The 23,731-nt window shown below is 49.1% G+C and overlaps 1 protein-coding gene and 1 long non-coding RNA gene across 8 annotated transcripts in view; one reads left to right on the top strand and one right to left on the bottom strand.

Annotated features, from left to right (window-relative positions):
- Positions 1 to 23,731, top strand: part of SMG5 (SMG5 nonsense mediated mRNA decay factor) — a 45,349-nt gene that overhangs the window by 13,066 nt on the left and 8,552 nt on the right. For 4 of the 7 annotated variants that reach the window (XM_077996685.1, XM_077996683.1, XM_077996670.1 and 1 more), the window contains 15 exon segments: positions 258 to 356; positions 1,795 to 1,918; positions 2,571 to 2,727; positions 5,452 to 5,541; positions 6,694 to 6,783; positions 7,448 to 7,526; positions 12,141 to 12,266; positions 12,373 to 12,441; positions 12,874 to 13,082; positions 13,874 to 14,011; positions 14,173 to 14,772; positions 17,696 to 17,871; positions 19,870 to 19,945; positions 20,655 to 20,830; positions 22,108 to 22,266. In XM_077996685.1, the coding sequence (XP_077852811.1) occupies positions 1,820 to 1,918; positions 2,571 to 2,727; positions 5,452 to 5,541; positions 6,694 to 6,783; positions 7,448 to 7,526; positions 12,141 to 12,266; positions 12,373 to 12,441; positions 12,874 to 13,082; positions 13,874 to 14,011; positions 14,173 to 14,772; positions 17,696 to 17,871; positions 19,870 to 19,945; positions 20,655 to 20,830; positions 22,108 to 22,266 (2,244 nt within the window). In that variant the 5' untranslated portion in view covers positions 258 to 356; positions 1,795 to 1,819. 7 annotated transcript variants of the gene reach the window in all.
- LOC144330981 (uncharacterized) lies at positions 5,846 to 11,257 on the bottom strand. Its single transcript, XR_013397750.1, has 2 exons — positions 10,740 to 11,257; positions 5,846 to 7,989 (listed from the first exon to the last, which is right to left on the bottom strand). It is a non-coding gene; the product is annotated as an uncharacterized LOC144330981 (long non-coding RNA).

Below are 23,731 nucleotides of genomic sequence, written 5' to 3' on the forward strand. Positions count from 1 at the left end.
CCCCGAGTTGTGATGACTCTAAATGTTTCCACCATTGCCAAATGTCCCCTGGTGGGCTGCGGGTGGGGAGGGGCAGGTGTTACTGTAACAAGATGGAGACTGTGTTCATCTTGTTTTGTACAGAGCTCAGCCTGCAGCCTTCTCCTTTTTTCCTCGCCACTGATTCTGTAGCTTCTCCTCTAGAATCAGTGTCCCAGCGTCATCCTACGTGGACCATGCATATGGCTCAGGGGACATTTGCCTGTATTTTCCTGCAGGGCTGTGGTGGAGGCTGTGCATCGACTTGACCTCATCCTTTGCAACAAAACTGCTTACCAAGAAGTATTCAAACCAGAAAACATTAGCCTGAGGAACAAGTAAGCTAGAGACTCTAAACCACAGATCCTTACTGTTTCCCTGCCTATCTCTACCAGAAATCTTCTCAGATATATAAGCACAAGCTCTGTTTTGCCTCCTTACCTCATGGTTCCTTTATGGTCTCTGTAATCTCTGGCCTTCCTAAGAGAGGAGATAGGATCCCTCACTCCATCTGCAGGTTTTACATCTAATAGACTGGTGCTCTAAGGTAGCACAGTCTCTACATCTAAAACGTAGAGTAAAATAAAACAAAAAGAATGGCATTCGAGGCTGGGCACAGTGTCTCACATTTATAACCCCAGCACCTTGGGAGACCAAGGCAGGAGGGTCACTTGAGCCCAGGAGTTTGAGACCAGACCTGGCAATATAACAAGACCCTGTCGGCCGGGCGCGGTGGCTCACACGTGTAATCCCAGCACTTTGGGAGGCCGAGATGGGCGGATCACGAGGTCAGGAGATCGAGACCATCCTGGCTAACATGGCGAAACTCCATCTCTACTAAAATACAAAAAAAAATTAGCCGGGCGTGGTGGGTGGGTACCTGTAGTCCCAGGTACTCGAGAGGCTGAGGCAGGAGAATGGTATGAACTCCGTCTCAAAAAAAAAAAAAAAACAAGACCCTGTCTCCACAAAAAACTTAAATTAGCTGAGTGGCCGGGCGCGGTGGCTCATGCTTGTAATCTCAGCACTTTGAGAGGCCGAGGCGGGCAGATCACGAGGTCAGGAGATCGAGACCATCCTGGCTAACACGGTGAAACCCCGTCTCTACTAAAAATACGAAAAATTAGCCGGGCGTGGTGGCGGGCATCCGTAGTCCCAGCTACTGGGGAGGCGAGGCAGGAGAATGGTGTGAACCCGGGAGGCGGAGCTTGCAGTGAGCCCAGATTGCACCACTGCACTCCAGCCTGGGTGACAGAGCAAGACTCCGTCTCAAAAAAAAAAAAAAAAAAATTAGCTGAGTATGGTGCCACACACCTGTAATCCTGCACACCTGTATTTAGGCTGAGGTGGGAGGATCATTTGAGCCCAGAGGTTCAAGTTTACAGTGAACTATGATCCCACCACTGCCACAGAGTGAGTGAGACCCTGTCTCAAAAAAAACCAAAAAAACAAAAAATTTGAGTCAAGGGAGTTGGCCATACTGCATAATGAAGGGGAAAAAAGAGGCAATAAAAAGGCAGAGAAAAAGGGAGCAAAGTGTGCAAAGGGAAAAAATGAGGCTTATTAGAATGTTTAATGCTTCGTGCTTCTGTCTTCTGGGACTCCCACTGCCTTCCTAGGTTGCTATTGTGCTGGGTCATATTGACCCTGCATGTCTCTTGGAAAGCACAGAGATTTGTTGGTGGGGGTGTTGGCACATGACTTCTTGCCCTTAGTTCTTGTGTCCCCGCTCCAAGGGATGGGCTGTCTCTCTCATGCTCCCCTACACCCTTCCAGGCTGCGTGAGCTCTGCGTCAAGCTTATGTTCCTGCACCCAGTGGACTATGGGAGAAAAGCTGAGGAGCTGCTGTGGAGAAAGGTATACTATGAAGTTATCCAGCTTATCAAGACTAACAAAAAGGTAAGGGGAGGTCCTTGTCTAAAGAGGGAAAGCCAAGGAAGGAAGAGACAGCTAGGAAAGTGGGCCCAGAACAGGGTTGGAGGTAGGGGAGCCAAGAAAAGATGGCAGAAAGAGGCTGGGCATGATGGCTCATGCCTGTAATCCCAGCACTTTGGGAGGCTGAGGTGGGCGGATCTTCTGAGGTTGGGAATTCGAGACTAGCCTGACCAACATGGAGAAACCCCGTCTGTACTAAAAATATAAAATTAGCCGGGCTTGGTGGTGCATGCCTGTAATCCCAGCTACTCGGGAGGCTAAGGCAGGAGAATCACTTGAATCCAGGAGGCAGAGGTTGCAGTGAGCTGAGATTGTGCCATTGTACTCCAGCCTGGGCAACAAGAACGAAACTCCATCTCAGAAAAAAAAAAAAAAAAAAAAAGACAGCAGAAAGGAAGGAGAGAGAGAGTCAGATATAATTAGGATTGAAGAAGGAGGGGAGCCTGGTCCCAGATGGGAAAACCAGAGAGTTAGAGCTAAGAGTATGAGAGTAACTTGTAGATGAGAGTAGATGTAGATGAAGTTCCAGAGCCAAGTGAGATGAACAGGGTAAGGGAGGGTGAGTACAACTCTGAGTTTATTGCTTAACCAGCCCCTTCCCTTTCACAATCTGTAGCACATCCACAGCCGGAGCACTTTGGAATGTGCCTACAGGACGCACCTGGTTGCTGGTATTGGCTTCTACCAGCATCTCCTTCTCTATATCCAGTCCCACTACCAGCTGGAACTGCAGTGCTGCATTGACTGGACCCATGTCACTGACCCCCTCATAGGTCAGTGGAACCTGAAAGGTGGATTTGAGCAGGTTCTCATGCTTCTACCTCTGGCCTTATCCCTCAGGGTTCATGTAGCTTGTGACCCAGCCAGGCAGAGAGAGTTCTAGCAGAACTACATACAAATGGTTTATGAAGTTTGGTTTTATCCAGAAAATCATATGAGTTAGTGTAAAGATCTTAAGGAAAGAGAGAGGCCTGGGATTGTGGACTGAGGCAGAGGGAGGGACGGAAAGACCTAGAGTAGGTCTGGCACTGGAAGGTGGTGTGAATAACATTTCTTCTCTTCTCCCAGTTGAATTTGGCCAGCACCGTTTCTTTTGACTTTAGAAATTATTTCCCAATGTTTGATGAAAATATTGAAATCTTTAGATATGTTGGGAAAATTGTGGACAGTCTTTCAAGATAGTGCAAGTTCCTTTTCTACCAGCTGAGGTACTGGCAACTATAATTTTAACTCCTTTTCTAGTTGGTAAATTTTCTCTTCAGTTCAGCCATCCTTTAGAGCTCCTTCCCCCAGCTCTCTCTGCTTTCTCTGTCCCCTCTATTACCAAGACAGACATTCTGGGTCAGAGATGGAGGTTGTGTCCTTGTCACCACATGGAAGAATTCTGTGATCAGAAGCAGAGCACTTGTGTTTTATGCATTTAAAAACATCTAGGCCGGGCATGGTGGCTCATGCCTATAATCCCAGCACTTTGAGAGGCCAAGGCAAGTGATCACCTGAGATCAGGAGTTCGAGACCAGTCTAGTCAACATGATGAAACTCCGTCTCTATTAAAAATATAAAAATTAACTGGGCATGGTGGTGTGCACCTGTAATCCCAGCTACTCAGAAGGCTGAGGCAGGAGCATCGTCTGAACCCGTTAGGTGGAGGTTGCAGTGAGCCAAGATCACACCACTGCACTCCAGTCAGGGTGACAGAGTGAGACTCTGTCTCAAAAAAAAACAAAAAACAAAAAAAACCTCTAGGCCAGAGGTGGTGGCTCATGCCTGTAATCCCAGCACTTTGGGAGGCCAAGGCAGGAGGATTGCTTAAGGCCAGGAATTCAGGACCAGCCTGGGCAACATAGTGAGATCCTACATAATCTCTAAAAAAAAAAAAAATAATTTAATTGGGCATGGTGGTGCATGCATGTTGTCCTAGCTACTTGGAAAGCTGAGGCAGGAGGATCACTGAAGCCCAGGAGTTCGAGGGTGCCGTGAGCCATGATTTCATCACCAATATTCCAGCCGGGGGCAATTCAGCAAGACCTTCTGTCCAAAAAAAAAAGGCCACCACATTATCTAAAAACAAAGACAAGATTATTCTGGGACCATGTTCATAGGTTACCAGATAGCTAGAGGGGTCCACAGCTTTGAAAAAAAATATCACTTCAAAAAGTTACTTCCCCAAACCACTTTAGTTTTTGTCTTCACTGATGTTTTCTCCATTCAGCCAGCTGAGAAGTATCTATAGAAAACATTAGGAATGGCTGTTCCAAATGGAAGCAACATACCCGAGAGAGGCAGTAAGAAGGAATGGATAAGAGGACAGTCTCGCCGGGCGCGGTGGCTCACGCCTGTAATCCCAGCACTTTGGGAGGCCGAGGCGGGCGGATCACAAGGTCAGGAGATCGAGACCACGGTGAAACCCCGTCTCTACTAAAAATACAAAAAATTAGCCGGGCGCGGTGGCAGGCGCCTGTAGTCCCAGCTACTCAGGAGGCTGAGGCAGGAGAATGGCGTAAACCCAGGAGGCGGAGCTTGCAGTGAGCCGAGATCGCGCCACTGCACTCCAGCCTGGGCGACAGAGCGAGACTCCGTCTCAAAAAAAAAAAAACAAAAACAAAAAAAAAAAGAGGACAGTCTCTGGAGCCTTTTGTATCCTAGCTCTGCTGCTTAGCAGCTGTGTGACTGATTTCCTCAACTGTAAAATGGGAGTAATAAGAGTAACCTCATAGGGTTGCTGTGAGGATTAAGTCAATACTGTAGAATGCTTAGACAAGTTTCTGGCACATGAGAAAACTGCCTCCCAAAGATCTCAAGCTCTCTGAAGTTACCAGGCAGTTTCTTGGAAGGGAGAGGTAGGTGAGTGCTCAGGCATATTTAGCTTTGGCCATCAGCAGCCTCAGGCAGGGCAAGCCCACTTTTCTCTTTCGTGGGCACACTCTCCAATAGGCTGCCTTCTCTGTGAATCTCCACTAGGAGCATCTACCTTGGCCTCATTCACATTTCTTTCTTTTTTTTCTTTTTTAAATTTTGTCGTTGTCATTGTTTTTTTTTTTTTTTTTTTTTTTTAGTTGGCGTCATTCACCTTTCATTCTCGGGCAAGTTAGTTTCCCATATTTACCCAAAACCTTTTACCTTTATGTGTGTAACTTCTACCCAAGACACTTATGACCCTCTTCATACTTGAAGCTCATCCTTCCTCCTTTCTGGAAGCCTTCCTGTGATGATCTTCCTGCAAGGTGCCATCCTAGGTTGAGGGCCCTAGCCCTCCTCTTCCAGTTCCTTCCTTTCCTGTGAATGAATCTGCCTATAAGTCTCTGAGTCCCTGTGTGTGGCCACCTGTGATCCTCTGTGTCTCTCCCTGTGTCCTGGATGAGTGTCTCTCTGCCCTGGAAGACAAGTTCCAAGACAGGCCCTGGATTCTTAGTCTCTACATCTCGGAGAGTTATTTCCCCATAGGTGCAGGGAGGCAGAAGAATGGGCTCATAAATCTCTTTCTCTTTGTCTCATAGGATGCAAGAAGCCAGTGTCTGCCTCAGGGAAGGAGATGGATTGGGCACAGATGGCATGTCACCGATGTCTAGTGTACCTGGGGGATTTGTGTAAGAATTTGCACCTTTCATTTTCTCAGTTTTGGGTTACAGGACAGGCCCAGGCTGCTTCAGTTGTTGGTAACACCCATTACATGGTTGGAGAGCAGGAGGGATAGTTTGGCCTCTGAGAACTTTTTTTCCCTCCCATCTGTTTCAGTGATCCCTTCTTTTCACTGCCCTTCCATGAGTCAGAGAGGATCAGTGAATACAGGAAAAAGGGAAATGTCTTTGAGCTTTGAGCAAATGAAGATAATAATTCTCTTTCAGTAGTGGGTTGGGAAGATTATAATTTGATATTTTTCTTCTTTGAGTGTTTCTTTTTTTTTTTTTTTCTTTTATCTTTATGGACTCCTAGATAAGTAGCAACTTCAGCACAGGAATTGAAATTAGACAGCAAGGAGGACTTACCTTCCTAACAGATGTTTCTAAGGATGGAAAAGTACTCTTTTGCTTTATGGCCCCTGGGGCCTCTCGTCCTGATAAGACAGTGGTTTCTCATTAGGCTGTTGGTGTGTGGCTCTGGGTGCATTATCTCTTACTGACCTGGGTCTCCTATCCCTGCCTCCAGCCCACTCCTGGACCCCTCATGAGCAATGTGTGCAGAGAGTCAGCTGTTTCATATTTGGTGGACCAGAGTATCATTAGTAATGTCTTCCCTGTGGAATTGAGCATTTGCATTTCAGAACTAAATATCAGAGGTCTTTGCAAGCATGTATGTGTGCTGCAGCTCCCCTTCATTGGGAAGAGATTATCAAGAAGAGCCTGTTCAGGCTGGGCGTGGTGGCACGCTTCTGTAGTCCCAGCTACTTGGGAGGCTGAGGCAGGAGAATCATTTGAACCCAGGAGTTGGAGACCAGCCTGGGTGACAGCAAGACCCCATCTCTAAAAGAAAAAACAAAAGAAAACAACAAAAAAAGAGCTTATTTACTTCACAAACACTATTCTTTACATTTTGAACCTACCAGCAAGGAAGAGAGTTGAACAATTTGCCCATAGTCATGCAGATTTAGGACTGTGCCAGAGACCCTAGCAACCTGCCTCCTAGCTCAGGTACCTTCCTTCCAGGCTCTTGTTACAGCTCTCAGAGTGGACTCCCAGATGTGGGAGAGGGTTTTCTGAAACAAAATCATCGAGTTTCCCTTCCTTTTCTCTCTTGTGCAGCACGGTATCAGAATGAATTAGCTGGCGTAGATACTGAGCTGCTAGCCGAGAGATTTTACTACCAAGCCCTGTCAGTAGCTCCTCAGATTGGTAAGTTGTCCCCAACTTGGGCCTCCCAATCCAGTAGGATTTTCCTAGGGAAGATGTTGTGGAGATGGCAGGCAGTTCATACTCATTTTCCCCAGCTCCTCTTCATTCTCAGCTCTCTCGTACTTCACCTCATTTATACCTTTTCCCTCTTGTAACACACTCGGAAAATGGTGGAAGGGGAAGATAAATGGGAAAGTCTTGAACTAAGAAGGAGTGAGGCAGAGTAGAAGGAAAAGAGAAGATGGCTTTCCTCTCCCCGAGGTCTCTTGTGGAAAGAGGAGCACAATGAAATAGAGCGTAAGACTCTATTATAGAGAGAGATGGGGATTTGCATGTAGGAACAAGCACTCAGAGCTGAGATAGAGGAGAGGGCTCTGTGGAGTTCCATCAACCTTGGAGGAGCCATAGTGGAAGCCAGAGGAATGGTACTTCATCAATTCAGGTAATGCCTGGCACACCAGGCGGGAACAAGCTGATGGATAAAAGAAGATGTCAGTAATCCCCTAGAGGAACAAGATTAAGCTGCTAATCACCTGAGACACCAGTGTTGCCTGCAGACCCAGCTGTTCTCCCCACAAGTTCTCTGATACTTAGCATTGCTTGGGCCTGGCAGCTTTGAATGAGTATTGTGGCCTTAGATTGCATGAATTCTCTTTCTCCCTAGGAATGCCCTTCAATCAGCTGGGCACCCTGGCAGGCAGCAAGTACTATAATGTGGAAGCCATGTATTGTTACCTGCGGTGGTGAGTATTTGCCAGCTCTTTTTCCAACCCTGTTTTTTTGTGTGCATATTATTCCAGCTTTGTTTTCCTTCTTCCCTTCCTCCGTCCTCTAGCTTGTGGCTGAGATAGGGGAATGCTAAGATTGAAGGGTCCCTCCGTCCAGGGGGACTCTGACACAGCCCTGCTGCTTTTCACATAACCGCTGGAGCTGTAGGCACTTGGGCAGCTAAAATAGTTATTTACTATCTTATGCAAAATACAAGATTGCTGTTTTCTTGAAGAAGGAAATAAATTTAATACAGTTAGTAAAATGTTACCAAAGTGGCTTCTGACAAGATCATGAGAATTCTAGAGTGTGTTAATGTGGTAATATATGTGGAGGGACCGGCAGGGTGAGTCACTGCTTCCCTGGGTCTGACTCTTAGCTGTTAGAATAAAAAACATTTTTGTCAGGGCCTGGTAGCTCACACCTGTAATCCTAGCACTTTGAGAGGCTGAGGCAGGCGGATCACCTGAGGTTAGAAATTCGAGACCAGCCTGGCCAACATGGCAAAACCCCATCTCTACTAAAAATACAAAAATTAGCTGGCTGTGGTGGTGAGCGCCTCTAATCCTAGCTACTTGGGAGGCTGAGGCAGGAAAATCACTTGAACCCAGGAGGCAGAGATTGCAGTGAGCCAAGATCATGCCACTGCACTCCAGCCTGGGCAACAGAGCAAGACTCCATCTCAAAAAAAAAAAAAAAATTTTTTTTCAGGGCACCCAGAATTGGTTAAGCTTAGGGTATTGAGTCACTGTACAAGTCACCGTAACAAGAGCACATGAGACTGAGAGGTAAACCAGAATACTTTACCTGGAATGCTTTTAAGTTATACCGAGAAATAAATTGCTCATTCTCAGAAGAAGTTATGTAATAAGCTTGGGCTTCAAGCAAAAGGAGTAGGGTGGTCTTCATAGCTTAAGTGGTCAAGTACTAAAGTATATCCAATCCAAATAGTAAAGTAATCAGATAATAAAGTACAAAATAGTAACATACTAATTGTACCTCATAATTCCATATGCCATGGTTTCTGGTTCACCTGGCCAAGGTGACCTAGTCCCTGTGTTCGGTTTAGCTTGTTGGGAGTCCCTGTCCTTGTCTAGATAAGTGCAGGCTGGCCTTCTATACTTGCACCACCACGTCCATTCATTCTTAAGTATCATTACTAGGTTTATAACCTGGTGTATCTTTCTCATGTCTTTTTTTTTTTTTTTTTTTTTGAGATGGAGTTTCAAGCTTGATGCCCACAGTGGAGTGCAGTGGCATGATCTCAGCTCACTGCAACCTCTGCCTCCTGGGTTCAAGTGATTCTCCTGCCCCAGCCTCCCAAGTAGCTAGGATTACAGGCATGCACCACCACACCTGGCTAATTTTGTATTTTTAGTAGAGACAGGGTTTCTGCATGTTGGTCAGGCTGGTCTCGAACTCCCAACCTCAGGTGAGCCGCCCTCCTTGGCCTCCCAAAGTGTTGGGATTACAGGTGTGAGCCACTGTGCCTGGCTGTATTTTTTCCATTTCCTTTTCTTTTTTTTTTTTTTTTTTTTTGAGACGGAGACTTGCTGCTCTGTCGCCCAGGCTGGAGTGCAGTGGCACGATCTCCACTCACTGCAAGCTTCACCGCCTCCCGGGTTAACGCCATTCTCCTGCCTCAGCCTCCCTAGAAGCTGGGACTACAGGCACCTGCCACCACGCCCAGCTAATTTTTTTGTATTTTCAGTAGAGACGGGGTTTCACCGTGTTCGCCAGGATGGTCTCGATTTCCTGACCTCGTGATCCGCCTGCCTTGACCTCCCAAAGTGCTGGGATTACAGGCGTGAGCCACCGCGCCCGGCCTGTTTTTCCCATTTCTTAAATGCTTCCAGAGAATGATCTCCCTTACTTGTCCTGGGTCCCTCATCACACTCTTAAGCATGATTTAGGGTGGGTCAGTTCCAAAAGAGAGCCAGGCATATCCAAGTTTGGGAGGTGCCCACTAAGGGCATACCTGACTCTGCTAAAACAATTCTCTCTCATGGTTTATGGGTTAGACATTTGGGCAGGGCTCAGTTGGGCAATCCGCCTTCTCCCAGTGGCATTGTTTAGGGTTAGTCATTGGTATTCAGCTGATCGGAAGGTCTAATATGTCTGAAGAGTTGACTCATTTGGCCCCTCTCCTTCTCTGTGTGGTCTTAGGACCATATGTGGTATCTTCCACAGGGTAGAAGAACTTCTTATGTAGTGGCTCAAGGCTCCAACAGTGAACAATGACTTAAGAGACTTGGAAGTTGTTACTTCAGTAATATTCTCTTGGTCATAGCCCTTCCTCCCGCAGCCCCCTGCAAGATTTAAGGGGAGGAGATAGAGACCACATTTCTCAGTGGAAGGAGTGTCAGATAATTTGTGGCTATCTTTAATTCACCACAGATATTGGTTTCTTCTATTTTATACCTCACTTTTTATAATTGAAAACATGTTTTTAAGAAACAAGACACAAAATGTCATGAGTGTTAAAGTCATTGGGGTTTTTTTTTCTTTTTTTTTTTTTGAGACAGAGTCTTGCCCTGTCGCCTAGGCTGATGTGCAATGGTGCGATCTCAGCTCACTGCAGTCTCCACCTCCTGGGTTCAGGTGATTCTCCTGCCTCAGCCTTCTGAGTAGTTGGGATTACAGGTGCATGCCACCATGCCCGGCTAATTTTTTTTTTTTTTGAGACGGAGTCTTGTACTGTCGCCCAGGCTGGAGTGCAGTAGTGCGATCTTGGCTCACTGCAAGCTCCACCTCCTGGGTTCATGTCATTCTCCTGCCTTAGCCTCCCAAGTAGCAGGGACTACAGGTGCCCACCAACATGCCTGGGTAATTTTTTGTATTTTTAGTAGAGACGGGGTCTCACCGTGTTAGCCACGATGGTCTTGACCTCCTGACCTCATGATCCGCCTGCCTCGGCCTCCCAAAGTGCTGGGATTACAGGCGTGAGCCACTGTGCCTGGCTCTGTGTGTGTGTGTGTGTGTGTTTTTTTTTTTAAGTAAGATTGGGTTGAGGGCTGGGTATAGTGTCTCACACTTGTAATCCCAGGACTTTTGGAGGTTGAGGGTCACTTGAGTCCGGGAGTTTAAAGCCAAGCCTGGTCAACATAGTGAGACCCCATCTCTACAAAAGAAAAGTTAAAAAATTAGGTGGGGCTGGGCTTGGTGGCTCATGCCTATAATCCCAGCACTTTGGGAGGTTGAGGCAGGTGAATCACCTGAGGTCAGGAGTTTGAGACCAGCCTGGCCAACATGGTGAAACTCCATCTCTACTGAAAATACAAAAATGAGCCAGGCGTGGTGGCAGGCACCTGTAATCCCAGCTACTTGGGAGATTCAGGCACGAGAATTGCTTGAACCCGGGAGGCGGAGGTTGCAGTAAGCCGAGATCGTGCCATTGCACTCCAGCCTGTGTGATAGAGTGAGACTCAGTTTCAAAAAATAAAAAGACAGGCGGGGCTCAGTGGCTCACGCCTGTAATCCCAGCACTTTGGGAGGCCGAGGCGGGCGGATCACGAGGTTGGGCGATTGAGACCATCCTGGCTAACACGGTGAAACCCCGTCTCTACTAAAATACAAAACAGTCGGGAGGCTGAGGCAGGAGAATGGCCTAAACTCGGGAGGCGGAGCTTGCAGTGAGCTGAGATCCGACCACTGCACTCCAGCCTGGGCGACAGAACGAGACTCCATCTCAAAAAAAAAAAAAAAAGCCGGGTGCAGTGGCTCACGCCTGTAATCCCAGCACTTTGGGAGGCCGAGGCGGGCGGATCACGAGGTCAGGAGATCGAGACCATCCTGGCGAACATGGTGAAACCCCGTCTCTACTAAAAATACAAAAAAATTAGCTGGGCGTGGTGGCGGGCGCCTGTAGCCCCAGCTACTGGGGAGGCTGAGGCAGGAGAATGGCGTGAACCCGGAAGGTGGAGCTTGCAGTGAGCCGAGATCACGCCACTGCACTCCAGCCTGGGCGACAGAGCGAGACTCCGTCTCAAAAAAGAAAAAAAAAGAAAAAAGAAATAAATAAAAATAAAAAGACAGTGGGATTGAGGACTTTTCTCTACCACGTACTAACTGTGTGACCTTGGTGGGTGTGCTTGTTCTCTCACAGGCTCTGTGTCCTCATTTGTGAATGTGGACAATATTAGAATACATTGCCTCTCACAGTGGGTGCTCAGTACATGTTTGTGTTTGCATCTTGGGAGGATTAACTGAAATAGTACATGTAAATATCCTTGCAGGTAGTAAATGCTTGTTAAATGCTATCCATTATAAAGTATTCTATGCTTAAAAATAGATGAAAAATAGTGTATTTCAGGGATGGTAATAACTAAGTTTGTAACAGGGTGGGATTGATATTCTTCTTTCTAGATACAAAGGAGAATAAGACATCCTTTTTTTCTCTGACTAATCTAGAAGTTATGTGTGTGTGTGTGATCAGGAAAGCTAGCTCATGAGCCTTTTACCCTGAGTATGTACATGGAAGCTGAGGCTGGGAGCAGCCTGTATTTACTAGTAACATTGTTTCCTAAAGCCCCAGCAGAGTAACATATCCTCCCCTGGTCAAGACTCAATAGCTCACCTCTCTCCTACAGCATCCAGTCAGAAGTGTCCTTTGAGGGGGCCTATGGGAACCTCAAGCGGCTGTATGATAAGGCAGCCAAAATGTACCACCAACTGAAGAAGTGTGAGACTCGGAAACTGTCTCCCGGCAAAAAGCGGTGAGTGGGGCCTGTGAGGTGGAGGGGGTTTTTCTGCAGTTGGTGCAGTAGGACCATAGGGACTGTGGGGCCATTCAGCATTTACTTTGGGCTCTTCTCATTTCAGATGTAAAGACATTAAAAGGTTGCTAGTGAACTTTATGTATCTGCAAAGCCTCCTACAGCCCAAAAGCAGGTGAGTGGAAGACAGCATGAACCCAAACTGTCCTGTGAGCCCCAGCCATGATACTTTACAGAAGGAGCCTTGAAAAGGGTGGACTGTCGAGTTCTGCCCTCATTTGGAACATCCGTAGCCAATTTGTCTTTTCTTGGCATTCCTCACTGTTTCTCCCAAGAGTCCTGTGCCCATCCTTCTCCCAGCAGCTCTCTGGCACAGAATAGGTGCTTAGAAGATGTTGAAGAGGGAATGGCTGAATGGGAAGCCTATTCACATCCCTTCCCCTGTTTTAGTTGCTGTGGAGATCAATCCAGCACTGCCCTTCCCTGCTGTGCTCTCAGGTCTCCCCTGCAGCATCCCATAGTCCTTTCTCTGAATCTTGTATTCCCTGCTCTTCTCCTTCCCCAGCCCCCACCACTGACCTCCCCTGTTACTCCTGCCCCTCTGTAGCTCCATGGACTCAGAGCTGACCTCACTTTGCCAGTCAGTCCTGGAGGACTTCAACCTCTGCCTCTTCTACCTGCCCTCCTCACCCAACCTCAGCCTGGCCAGTGAGGATGAGGAGGAGTATGAGAGTGGATATGCTTTCCTCCCGGACCTTCTTATCTTTCAAATGGTCATCATCTGCCTTATGTGTGTGCACAGCTTGGAGAGAGCAGGTAACCTTCCCTATGTTCCTCTTTTCTCTTCCACTGGGTTCAGGGATCCTCACTCCCCTTTTCTACAGCTCCTTATTCATAAACTTCCTTCCACAAGCAGCCTCTTCACTCCTGTGTCACTGCTTGGCTGTGGGCGAGTAAGGGCCAAGGGATCCTAACCTAAAGGAGCTCCTGGTAATTGAGTACAAGCAACAGCACATTTCCTTCCCCCTTCTCCTTACCACCTCCCATAAATATGCACACCCTTGGCCGGGGCCTATGCAGAGACGAGGGTCAGGATACTTAGTGATGATCCAGACAGAATTTCAGACCTTGCCCTCGGAGGCATTTAGGCAATTCTGGAAGCCTTTCTGGCAGATGTGTATGCAGAGCAAGATTGGGAGGTAAGGAGGGATAGGGCTGGATGTGAAGGTTCTTGAGGTATGGGGAGGAACCTCAAAGCCAGGAAGGATGAGGTGGGACAAAAGGATATGCTTATCTGAAGGAGCACAAGGTGAGATGTTACATTCTAGATTATGGAAGGAATAATAGGACACGTACAGTGCCTCACGCCTGTAATCCCAGCACTTTGGGAGGCTGAGGCGGGCTGATTGCTTGAGCCCAGGAGTTCAAGACCCAGCCTGGACAACATAGTGAGACCCTTGTCTCTAAAAAGTTTAAAAAAAAAAAAATCTTTGATGAGTAGTTGGATCCTTGGAAGAGTTGAGAACAAATGAGATGTAGTTGGAATTAATGGTGCCTGCTCCCCATCAGGGCCCTAGGCCCCTAATGCCTGGCTTTCCTAACTTCAGGATCCAAGCAGTACAGTGCAGCCATTGCCTTCACCCTGGCCCTCTTCTCCCACCTCGTCAATCATGTCAACATACGGCTGCAAGCTGAGCTGGAAGAGGGCGAGAATCCTGTCCCGGCATTCCAGAGTGATGGCACAGGTGGGAGAATGGGGGAGATCATCACTATGGAAAGATTGGTGTGGGGCATGGGGATGAAGGAAAGGAACACAGACTTGGGGGGAAGTGGTGTTGGAGAGCACATTCCAGCATCCAGGCTCTACCTGTTCCTCGGGCTCCACCTGACCTTCCTCTTTCCGCAGATGAGCCAGAGTCCAAGGAACCTCTGGAGAAAGAGGAGGAGCCAGATCCTGAGCCTCCTCCTATAGTACCCCAAATGGGTGAGGGCAGAAAGAGCCGTAAGTTCTCCCGCCTCTCCTGCCTCCGCCGTCGCCGCCACCCACCCAAAGCTGGTGATGACAGTGACCTGAGTGAAGGCTTTGAATCGGACTCAAGCCATGACTCAGCCCGGGCCAGTGAGGGCTCAGACAGTGGCTCTGACAAGAGTCTTGAAGGTGGGGGAACGGCCTTTGATGCTGAAACAGACTCGGAGATGAATAGCCAGGAGTCCCGATCAGACTTGGAAGATATGGAGGAAGAGGAGGGGACACGGTCACCAACGCTGGAGCCCCCTCAGGGCAGATCAGAGGCTCCCGATTCCCTCAATGGCCCACTGGGCCCCAGTGAGGCTAGCATTGCCAGCAATCTACAAGCCATGTCCACCCAGATGTTCCAGACTAAGCGCTGCTTCCGACTGGCCCCCACCTTTAGCAACCTGCTCCTCCAGCCCACCACCGACCCTCATACCTCGGCCAGCCATAGGCCTTGTGTCAATGGGGATGTAGACAAGCCTTCAGAGCCAGGTATTTGGACCACTTCATCATCCTGTTCTGGTCCGCACCTCCATGCCACAGACACTCACCAGAGAGGCCACTTTCCTCTGTATGTGAATGACCTTTCATCTCTACCCTTCCCTTTGGCCCTCTGCCTATGGTGTAGCCCATGAGTTTTTTCCTGAGGATCCGCTCTCCTGTTCACTTCCTTATTCCCAGCTCCCAACCCATTTGTTGGTTTTAATTCTCTTGCACTTCACCCTGCCCTGTGGGTTTGGGGCTTTCCTCCCTACACAATTGCAGCTGCCGCTTCCTTCCCCAGTACCATCTGGTACCCACCGGGGCAGGTGCATTAGAGTGAGACTTCTCTCTTGAGGATCTTCCCTGCAAAGAGAGTACCCATTTAGTAGCAGCAACTCTTTGTTAAGGCTACCCTGCGTTGTTCTAGGGTGGTGTTTTATTTAACCTTCATAGCAGTCCTGTGGTAGAAGAGTTGTCATCCCTACTCTAGGCTGTCTTTTACTTCCAAAGTTTTTTTATTGTTTTTTTTTTAAAGACAGGGTCTTACCCTATTGCTGAGACTGGAGTGCAGTGGCGTGATCTTGGCTCACCGCAACCACTGCCTCCCAGGCTCAAGCGATTCTCCTGCCTCAGCCGTCTGAGTAGTTGGGATGACAGGCACGCGCCATCACGCCTGGCTAATTTGTGTGTTTGTAATATATATATATGAAAAATATATAATATATAATATATATTATATATATGAAAAATATAATATATAAAATATGTAATATATAATATATATAACATATATAATATACATAAAATATATATTATATATATTATATATATATTTTTTGGAGACAGAGTCTCACTCTGTTGCCCAGGCTGGAGTGCAGCAGCACGATCTAGGCTCACTGCAGCCTCCGCCTCCTAGGTTCAAGTGATTCTTCTGCCTCAGCCTCCCAAGTAGCTGGGACTACAGGCGTGTGCCACCATGCCCGGCTAATCTTTGTATTTTTAGTAGAGACGGGGTTTCACTATGTTGGCCAGGCTGGTCTCAAACTCCTGACCTTAGGTGATCTGCCTGCCTCGGCCTCCCAAAGTGGTGGGATTACAGGTGTGAGCCGCCATGCCCAGCCTCTCCACACTTTTTTTTTTTGAGACAGAGTCTCACTCTGTCACCCAGGCTGGAGTGCAGTGGCCGGATCTCAGCTCACTGCAAGCTCTGCCTCCCGGATTTACGCCATTCTGCTGCCTCAGCCTCCTGAGTAGCTGGGACTACAGGCGCCCACCACCTCGCCCGGCTAGTTTTTTGTATTTTTTAGTAGAGACGGGGTTTCACCGTGTTAGCCAGGATGGTCTCGATCTCCTGACCTCGTGATCCGCCCGTCTCGGCCTCCCAAAGTGCTGGGATTACAGGTTTGAGCCACCGCGCCGGGCCCCCTCCAAACTTCCATACATAGTGTTCTGTCTGTCTGGCACGTGCTTTTCCTCCCTTGCTCCCAGTCTGTCACTTAGCTAATTCTTTTTTTTTTTTTTTTTTTTTTTGAGACGGAGTCTTGCTCTGTTGCCCAGGCTGGACTGCAGTGGCCGGATCTCAGCTCACTGCAAGCTCCGCCTCCCGGGTTTACGCCATTCTCCTGCCTCAGCCTCCCGAGCAGCTGGGACTACAGGCGCCCGCCACCTCGCCCGGCTAGATTTTTGTATTTTTTAGTAGAGACGGGGTTTCACCGTGTTAGCCAGGATGGTCTCGATCTCCTGACCTCGTGATCCGCCCGTCTCGGCCTCCCAAAGTGCTGGGATTACAGGCTTGAGCCACCGCGCCCGGCCTCACTTAGCTAATTCTTACTTGCCTCCCTAGATTTTAGCTTAAAAGTCATTCATTTGGTCTGGGACTCCTTCAAGGGTATGTTAGATTTGCTTCCTGCGGCCACCTGCACCTCTGCAGCCTCCAGTCCTTTCCCACTCTGGTGAGGTTGCCTGTTGGTTTGTCTGTCTTCCCAGTTAGAGTCCGAACTGCTTGAGGGCAGGACAGAATATATCTTACTTATTGCTGTATCCCCAGTAACTAACACAGTGCCTGGCACATGGGTGGGACTTAAGAACTATCGAATACTGGGCGCGGTGGCTCAAGCCTGTAATCCCAGCACTTTGGGAGGCTGAGACGGGCGGATCATGAGGTCAGGAGATCGAGACCATCCTGGCTAACACAGTGAAACCCCGTCTCTACTAAAAAATACAAAAAACTAGCCGGGCGAGGTAGCGGGCGCCTGTAGTCCCAGCTACTCGGGAGGCTGAGGCAGGAGAATGGCGTAAACCCGGGAGGCAGAGCTTGCAGTTAGCCGAGATCCGGCCACTGCACTCCAGCCTGGGCGACAGAGCGAGACTCCGTCTCAAAAAAAAAAAAAAAAAAAAGAACTATTGAATGACTGAGTGAATGACAGAAATGAGGAAGCTGATGCTCAGAGATGTGAAGGGACCTGCCCAGTGTTCTCACTTGCAAAGTAGAAGAGCTAGGAATTGAAAGTAACTCTTTTAAAACCGTACCCCTTGCTTTTCTCCCTCCCTTGGAGCTCCCCTCTAATTATCTGCCCTGCCTTCCAGCACAGAGGAGGCACTTTATAAATCCTGGTTGAATGAATAGCTGTAGATCAACATCACAAATTACTAGAGTCTGTAAGAATCATATTTAAAAGGTACCATATTTAAAAAGCAACCTTGGTAAAATGAATTGGAGGAGATTAAAAAACAAGAGTTAGTGGGCCTGGAAAAATTGAATAAAGGGCTGTAAGTGATTCGGCCTGTAAGTGATTCCCCAGATTTTTCATCTCCGAATTCCTTGGAAGGGCCCAGGCCAGGTGGAAGCATGCTCCCTGCACAGAGCTGAGGCCTGCTGCCAAGTGTCTCTTGTTTATCCTAGTTTTTTCTCTTCCATTCACCCACTCCCCAGCCTCTGAGGAGGGCTCTGAGTCGGAGGGGAGTGAGTCCAGTGGACGCTCCTGTCGGAATGAGCGCAGCATCCAGGAGAAGCTTCAGGTCCTGATGGCCGAAGGCCTGCTTCCTGCTGTGAAAGTCTTCCTGGACTGGCTTCGGACCAATCCCGACCTTATCATCGTGTGTGCACAGGTGTGTCAGTCCACTCCATTGCCCCTGTCAGGTCCCAGGGTCTTGGAGGAGGGGATGAGCCAGGATGGGGCCTGAGGATCCCCCCAGATGGCCAAGGCAAGAATTATTGCCAAGCAATTAAGCACCTATCTGTGCTGGGCCCTTATGCTTTGACAGGGAAGGATTAGGCATGGTCTTGGCCCTCACAAAACCTGTGGCCAGGGAATAATGAGTGAGCTGCTTATTTTGCTTTGTATCCCCAAAGCTGGGCATAATGTCGGCCATTATAAGTAATGCCAGTAGAAGTATGTGTTCAAGGACCAAACTTGATAAATACCAAAGAATCCAGAGAAGGGAGAGAGCACTGAGTAGAGGATAGTGACAGAAGAGATGGCAACTTCTGACAAGAGTTGTGAAGATGTCCTAGGCAGGGGAAACAGCTTAAGGAGAGTCACACAACAGGACCAAGCTCTTGTCAAGCCGGCTGCCATGGAGGCTGGGTGGGGCCATGGTAGCTTTCCCTTCTCAGGTTCAGAGTGTCAGCCTTGAACTTCTAATTCCCAGAGGCATTTGTTCAATGTTTTCTTCTGGGGGCATACCTGCCCTGCTGTGGAAGACTCTCTTCCCTGTGGGTCGCCCCAGTCCCTAGATGAGAGGGTTTGGGTCAGGGCCAGGTGCACCCTTGGGTGTGTGCTTATGTTTGATGACAGTTAGTTAGTCATTAGTCACTGAGGGAAGTGTGCTGAAGATGGAGATGCTGAGTCACATCTCCAGAGAGGTGTTCCAGTATGGGCACATGGCAGGGCTGGAAGGATAGGTTACTGCTAGACGTAGAGAAGCAACGTCCTTTAACACCCTGGCTTTTCCTACTACCTAGATCCAGAAAGTCCTTGTGGTTTTGCTGCTTTCTCCTTTTTTTTTTTTTGAGATGGAGTCTCGCTCTGTTAACCAGGCTGGAGTGCAGTGGAGCGATGTCGGCTCACTACAAGCTCCGCCTCCCGGGTTCACACCATTCTCCTGCCTCAGCCTCCTGAGTAGCTGGGACTACAGGCGCCACCACGCCTGGCTAATTTCTTGTATTTTTAGTAGAGACGGGGTTTCACTGTGTTAGCCAGGATGGTCTTGATCTCCCGACCTCATGATCCGCCTGCCTCAGCCTCCCGAAGTGCTGGGATTACAGGCGTGAGCCACCGCGCCCGGCCTGCTTTCTCCTTTCATGAAGTATTCAGCTGGTGAAAAAGCTCAGCCAGGCTGGTCTCAAACTCTTGACCTCAAGTGATCTGCCTGCCTCAACCTCCCAAAGTGCTGGGATTACAGGCATGAGCCACTGTGCCCGGTCCGAATGTGGCTTTCTTTGTTTTGTTTTGAAACAAGGTTTTACTCTGTTGCCCAGGCTGGAGTGCAGTGGCGTACCTCAGCTCCCACTGCAGCCTCAACCTGGGCTCAAGTGATTCTCCCAACTCAGCCTGCCCAGTAGCTGGTACTACAAGCGCATGCCACCATGCCTGGCTAATTTTTTTTTTTTTTTTTTTTTTCAAGAAGGAATTTCGTTCTCATTGCCCAGGCTGGAGTGCAATGGCAGAGTCTCAGCTCACTGCAGCCTCTGCCTCCTGGGTTCAAGCAATTCTTCTGCCTCAGCCTCCCAAGTAGCTGGGATTATAGGCACTTGCCACCGTGCCCGGCTAAATTTTTTTGTGTTTTTAGTAGAGATGAAGTGTCATCATATTGGCCAAGCTGGTCTCCAACTCCTGACCTCAGGTGATCCGCCTACCTTGGCCTTCCAAAGTGCTGGGATTAAAGGCATGAACCACCATGTCCAGCCAGCCCAGTTAATTTTTGTATTTTTTTTTTTAGAGAGAAGGTTTTGCCTTGTTGCCCAGACTTTTTTTGTTAGTTTTTAAATCAAACCCCCATAGGCCTCTGAACATAGGCCAGATCCTCCAGGGTGGTGCTTTCCTTGCTCACTGCTGTTCACCACTGTCTCTGGCTGAAGGCCTCCTCTCCCTTCTCTCTCCCCAGAGCTCTCAAAGTCTGTGGAACCGCCTGTCTGTATTGCTGAATCTGTTGCCTGCTGCTGGCGAACTCCAGGAGTCTGGTGAGTAGGTCCCTGGCACTACCCTCCTTTCTTTTCTCTCTCAATGGCCCTACTAAGCCCATCCCGCCTCCCCATAACCCAGCCATTGGGGTAAGGAGGTTAATGGGATTCACTGCCAGCCTCCCTAGCACACAGCAGTCATTGTGTGGTCTAGGCCTCTCCGGTTTCCCACCCCAACACTGCTGCACTGTGGGCAGGTGACCTGGTCAGCAAGGGAGTGTGCTCCCTGGGGAAGGTAAGGGCAGAGTGAGAGGGCCCTGGGAGCCAGACCTAGCTGCTGCTATTGCATTGATGTCTGTGGTCATTGAGAATTGACTTTGATCTACCAAGTTTATTTGTCTGGCTCATCTCCTCCTACCACCTTCCAGCTGGAAAACTCCACCTGCTCCTACCCCCTAAGACTTGCCAAGGGCTATTCATTCATCCTGAGCCCCTCCTCTCATTTCCATCCCAATGTAATTGTCCCTTCTGTCAGGAAGCCTTCCTAACCTGAGCCATCCTTATTCTTCCTGAGCCCCTCTGCTCTGCCTGACTGGCTCTTACGTGTCCATCTCTCTTTCCTTCACTCCCTCCATCTCTCCCCATTGTCCTAGGGTATGTCCTGTCTCATCGTCTCATCAGCCTGATAATTCCCAAAGGGAAGGGCTGTGTCTCTCTGACTGGGAGTTCCCACAGAACAGATGGTCTTACGTGTCCTTCTTCTGCCCAGGCCTGGCCTTGTGTCCTGAGGTCCAAGATCTTCTTGAAGGTTGTGAACTGCCTGACCTCCCCTCTAGCCTTCTGCTCCCGGAGGACATGGCTCTTCGTAACCTGCCCCCGCTCCGAGCTGCCCACAGACGCTTTAACTTTGACACAGATCGGCCCCTGCTCAGCACCTTAGAGGAGGTAAGGATAGCATTTCTTATGCCACAGCTGTTTGTCAGTCACACACAGCGGCAAACGGGTTCAGGTCTGGGGAGGGAGGGGGCAGGATGCCCTCTTCCACCCAGACAGGGACAGTGTCCTTGGGGCTACAGGCTATGCTTCCTTCTTCATTCAGTGAGCCATTTTAGCTTTTTTCCTGCCTTGGCAGGATGTCCTTCTAAAGGTCTGCCATTCTTAGTTTCTACTATTGTAGAACAACCACCCCCCTCCTTTCTCTGCCTTCTGTAAAGGGCAGAACAAATAGTTATTAGCGCTTTGAAATCTTATCAGTCTCTTTTCTAACTCTGGGCCCAGCCTGCTCTGAGCTGAACATGAAACAATCATAGAAAGTTAGAGCTGGAAGGGAATGTGCTGCCCCCTTAGTCCAGCAACTTTCACCCTTAAATCTCCATCACCACATGGGCCATTTGGGGGCAGCAGAGGGAAGCCAAGCAGACAGGCCACCCGGTCCTGGCATACACGAACCACCTGGCTGCTTCCTCTCCAACCAGAGCTGCTTGGCTCTGGTTTATATTTTAGAGTTCTACATAAGATTTTTATTTGAGAGGGAAGAAGGGTTTTACTGACCACAAAAATAAGTTGGGGCCAGGTGTAATGGCTCACCTCTGTAATCCCAGCACTTTGGGCCAAGGCAGGTGGATCCCTTGAGCTCAGGAGTTTAAGAACAGCCTGGGCAATATGGCAGGACCTCATTTCTGTCAAAAAATACGAAAATTAGCTGGGCATGGCAGTGCGCGCCTGTAGTCCCAGCTACTCGGGGGCCGAGGCAAGAGGATGGCTTGAGCCCAGGAGGTAGAGGCTGCAGTGAGCTGTAATCACACCACTGCACTCCAGACTGGGTGACAAAGCGAGATTCTGTCCCAAAAAAATTGGAAAATGTGGTCTAGTTTGGTCTCCTGGAGCATGTGAGAAGCATTAGGAGAGAGATGGCATTAGAATCCAGGTCTCCTCACTTCCAGCCCAGTGCCCTTTGCTCTTGTTTCTTAGCCCAAGTCCTGGTTCTCTGGTTCTCCTAGGAGTTTCCTTGCTGTACCTACTCGTTTTCTGGCAGTTAGAGGCTCTGGGCCTTAGTGTTTCTCCTTTCCACCCCATACACCGCAAGTCTTCCCCTAGAGCCCTCATTGCTAAGGTGGCTGGGCCAGCAGGGAGGTGGGAGGGAGGAAGTGGGGGGTCCTGGAGGGCAGGGTGGGTCTAGAGGGCCCTGCTCAGCGGCGCTGGGCTCCTGTATCTCCCCACAGTCAGTGGTGCGCATCTGCTGCATCCGCAGCTTTGGTCATTTCATCGCCCGCCTGCAAGGCAGCATCCTGCAGTTCAACCCAGAGGTTGGCATCTTCGTCAGCATTGCCCAGTCTGAGCAGGAGAGCCTGCTGCAGCAGGCCCAGGCACAGTTCCGAATGGTGAGTCAGGCCTTCCCCTCCCCGTCAGCTATGCTCCCATTGGGCTTACTGAGAAACCAGGGCAAGAGGCTCAGACCCACTGGTGGTCTCCATCTGAAGGACATTAGTAACATGCCTAGAAAGAGGGGAGGGAAGGCTGGGAGGGAGGCCTGGGAGGGACTAAGGGATAAGACTGATAGACAGGGACTGAGAGGGGGCTTTTTTTTTTGAAACGGAGTCTTGCTCTGTCGCCAGGCTGGAGTGCAGTGGCGTGGTCTCAGCTCACTGCAACCTCCGGCTCCCAGGTTCAAGCGATTCTCCTACCTCAGCCTCCCGAGTAGCTGGGACTACAGGCGTGCGCCACCACGCCCAGCTAATTTTTGTATTTTTAGTAGAGACAGGGTTTCACCATGTTGGCCAGGATGGTCTTGATCTCTTGACCTTGTGATCTGCTTGCCTTGGCCTCCCAAACTACTGGGATTACAGGCGTGAGCCACCACGCCTGGTCTGAGAGGGGCTTTGAGCAGAGGCTGCCTAGCTCAAGACCTGTACCCAGACTGACCTGGAGTTGAGGCCATCTCTGTCACCTCTTAGTCTATGAATTGATCAAGTCACTTAACCCCACCAAGCCAGTTTCCTTGTCAGTTTTGTGGGAACAAATAGAATCCACTTTATGGAGTTTTTTGAAGATGGAATAATAGTGGATATGAGGTGCCTTGCACATTGTCTTACAGAGTATGTGTGTGCTTAGCAAATGTTCCGTCTATTCCCTTTCATTTAAGAGGGATAAAGACTGAGGAACAGAAGGGAGTGGAGGGCTCCTGGTATAAGGGGCCGTGAAGGAACCTTCCCATCCCAGACATGGTCCCATCCCACAGGGGCCCCAAAGGATGGAAAGTGGCCTGTGTTACCTCTTTTCCATCCAGTAATTCATTCCACGAATATTTATCAAGAACCCACTTTGTGCCAGACATGACAGTATTCTAGGCACTGGGGTTACAGCAGTGAACAAGACCGTCCTTTCTCTTGTGGGCAGCAATCTGGTTTTCACAGTGGGGCCTGCACAGCTCTGGGCATGTTTCCCAATACACCACCCTGAGCTAAGTGGCACCAGTACATTTGGGGTGTTAGTGTGTGGCACAAGAAGTATGATGTGTCTCAGCAACCCCTCAGGGTTTCTTCTTCATCTCAAGCCAATCCCCTCCTCCACATTCTTCCTTTCCACCCGTCCCAGGGCCAGCAGCTTCCCCACCCTGTCTGAGTGCCATTTCTTGTGGGCATTCTGCTTGGCTGGAAAGGGGCAAAAGCTCCCCAGAAACTCCCTTCCTTACTGTCTTATAAACAAGCACATTCTGTTAAAAACAAACCTTTTGTGTTAAGGCTTTTATTGCTAGTCCATAGGGGAAGACATGGGGCAACGGGGGTGGGGGGGGTTACAAAAATAATTATGGGGAAGTTAGACGGCTTCAAAAAACGTTAGTTTTTG

This window comes from Macaca mulatta, chromosome 1 (genome assembly GCF_049350105.2).
Source record: "Macaca mulatta isolate MMU2019108-1 chromosome 1, T2T-MMU8v2.0, whole genome shotgun sequence".
NCBI lineage: Eukaryota > Metazoa > Chordata > Mammalia > Primates > Cercopithecidae > Macaca > Macaca mulatta.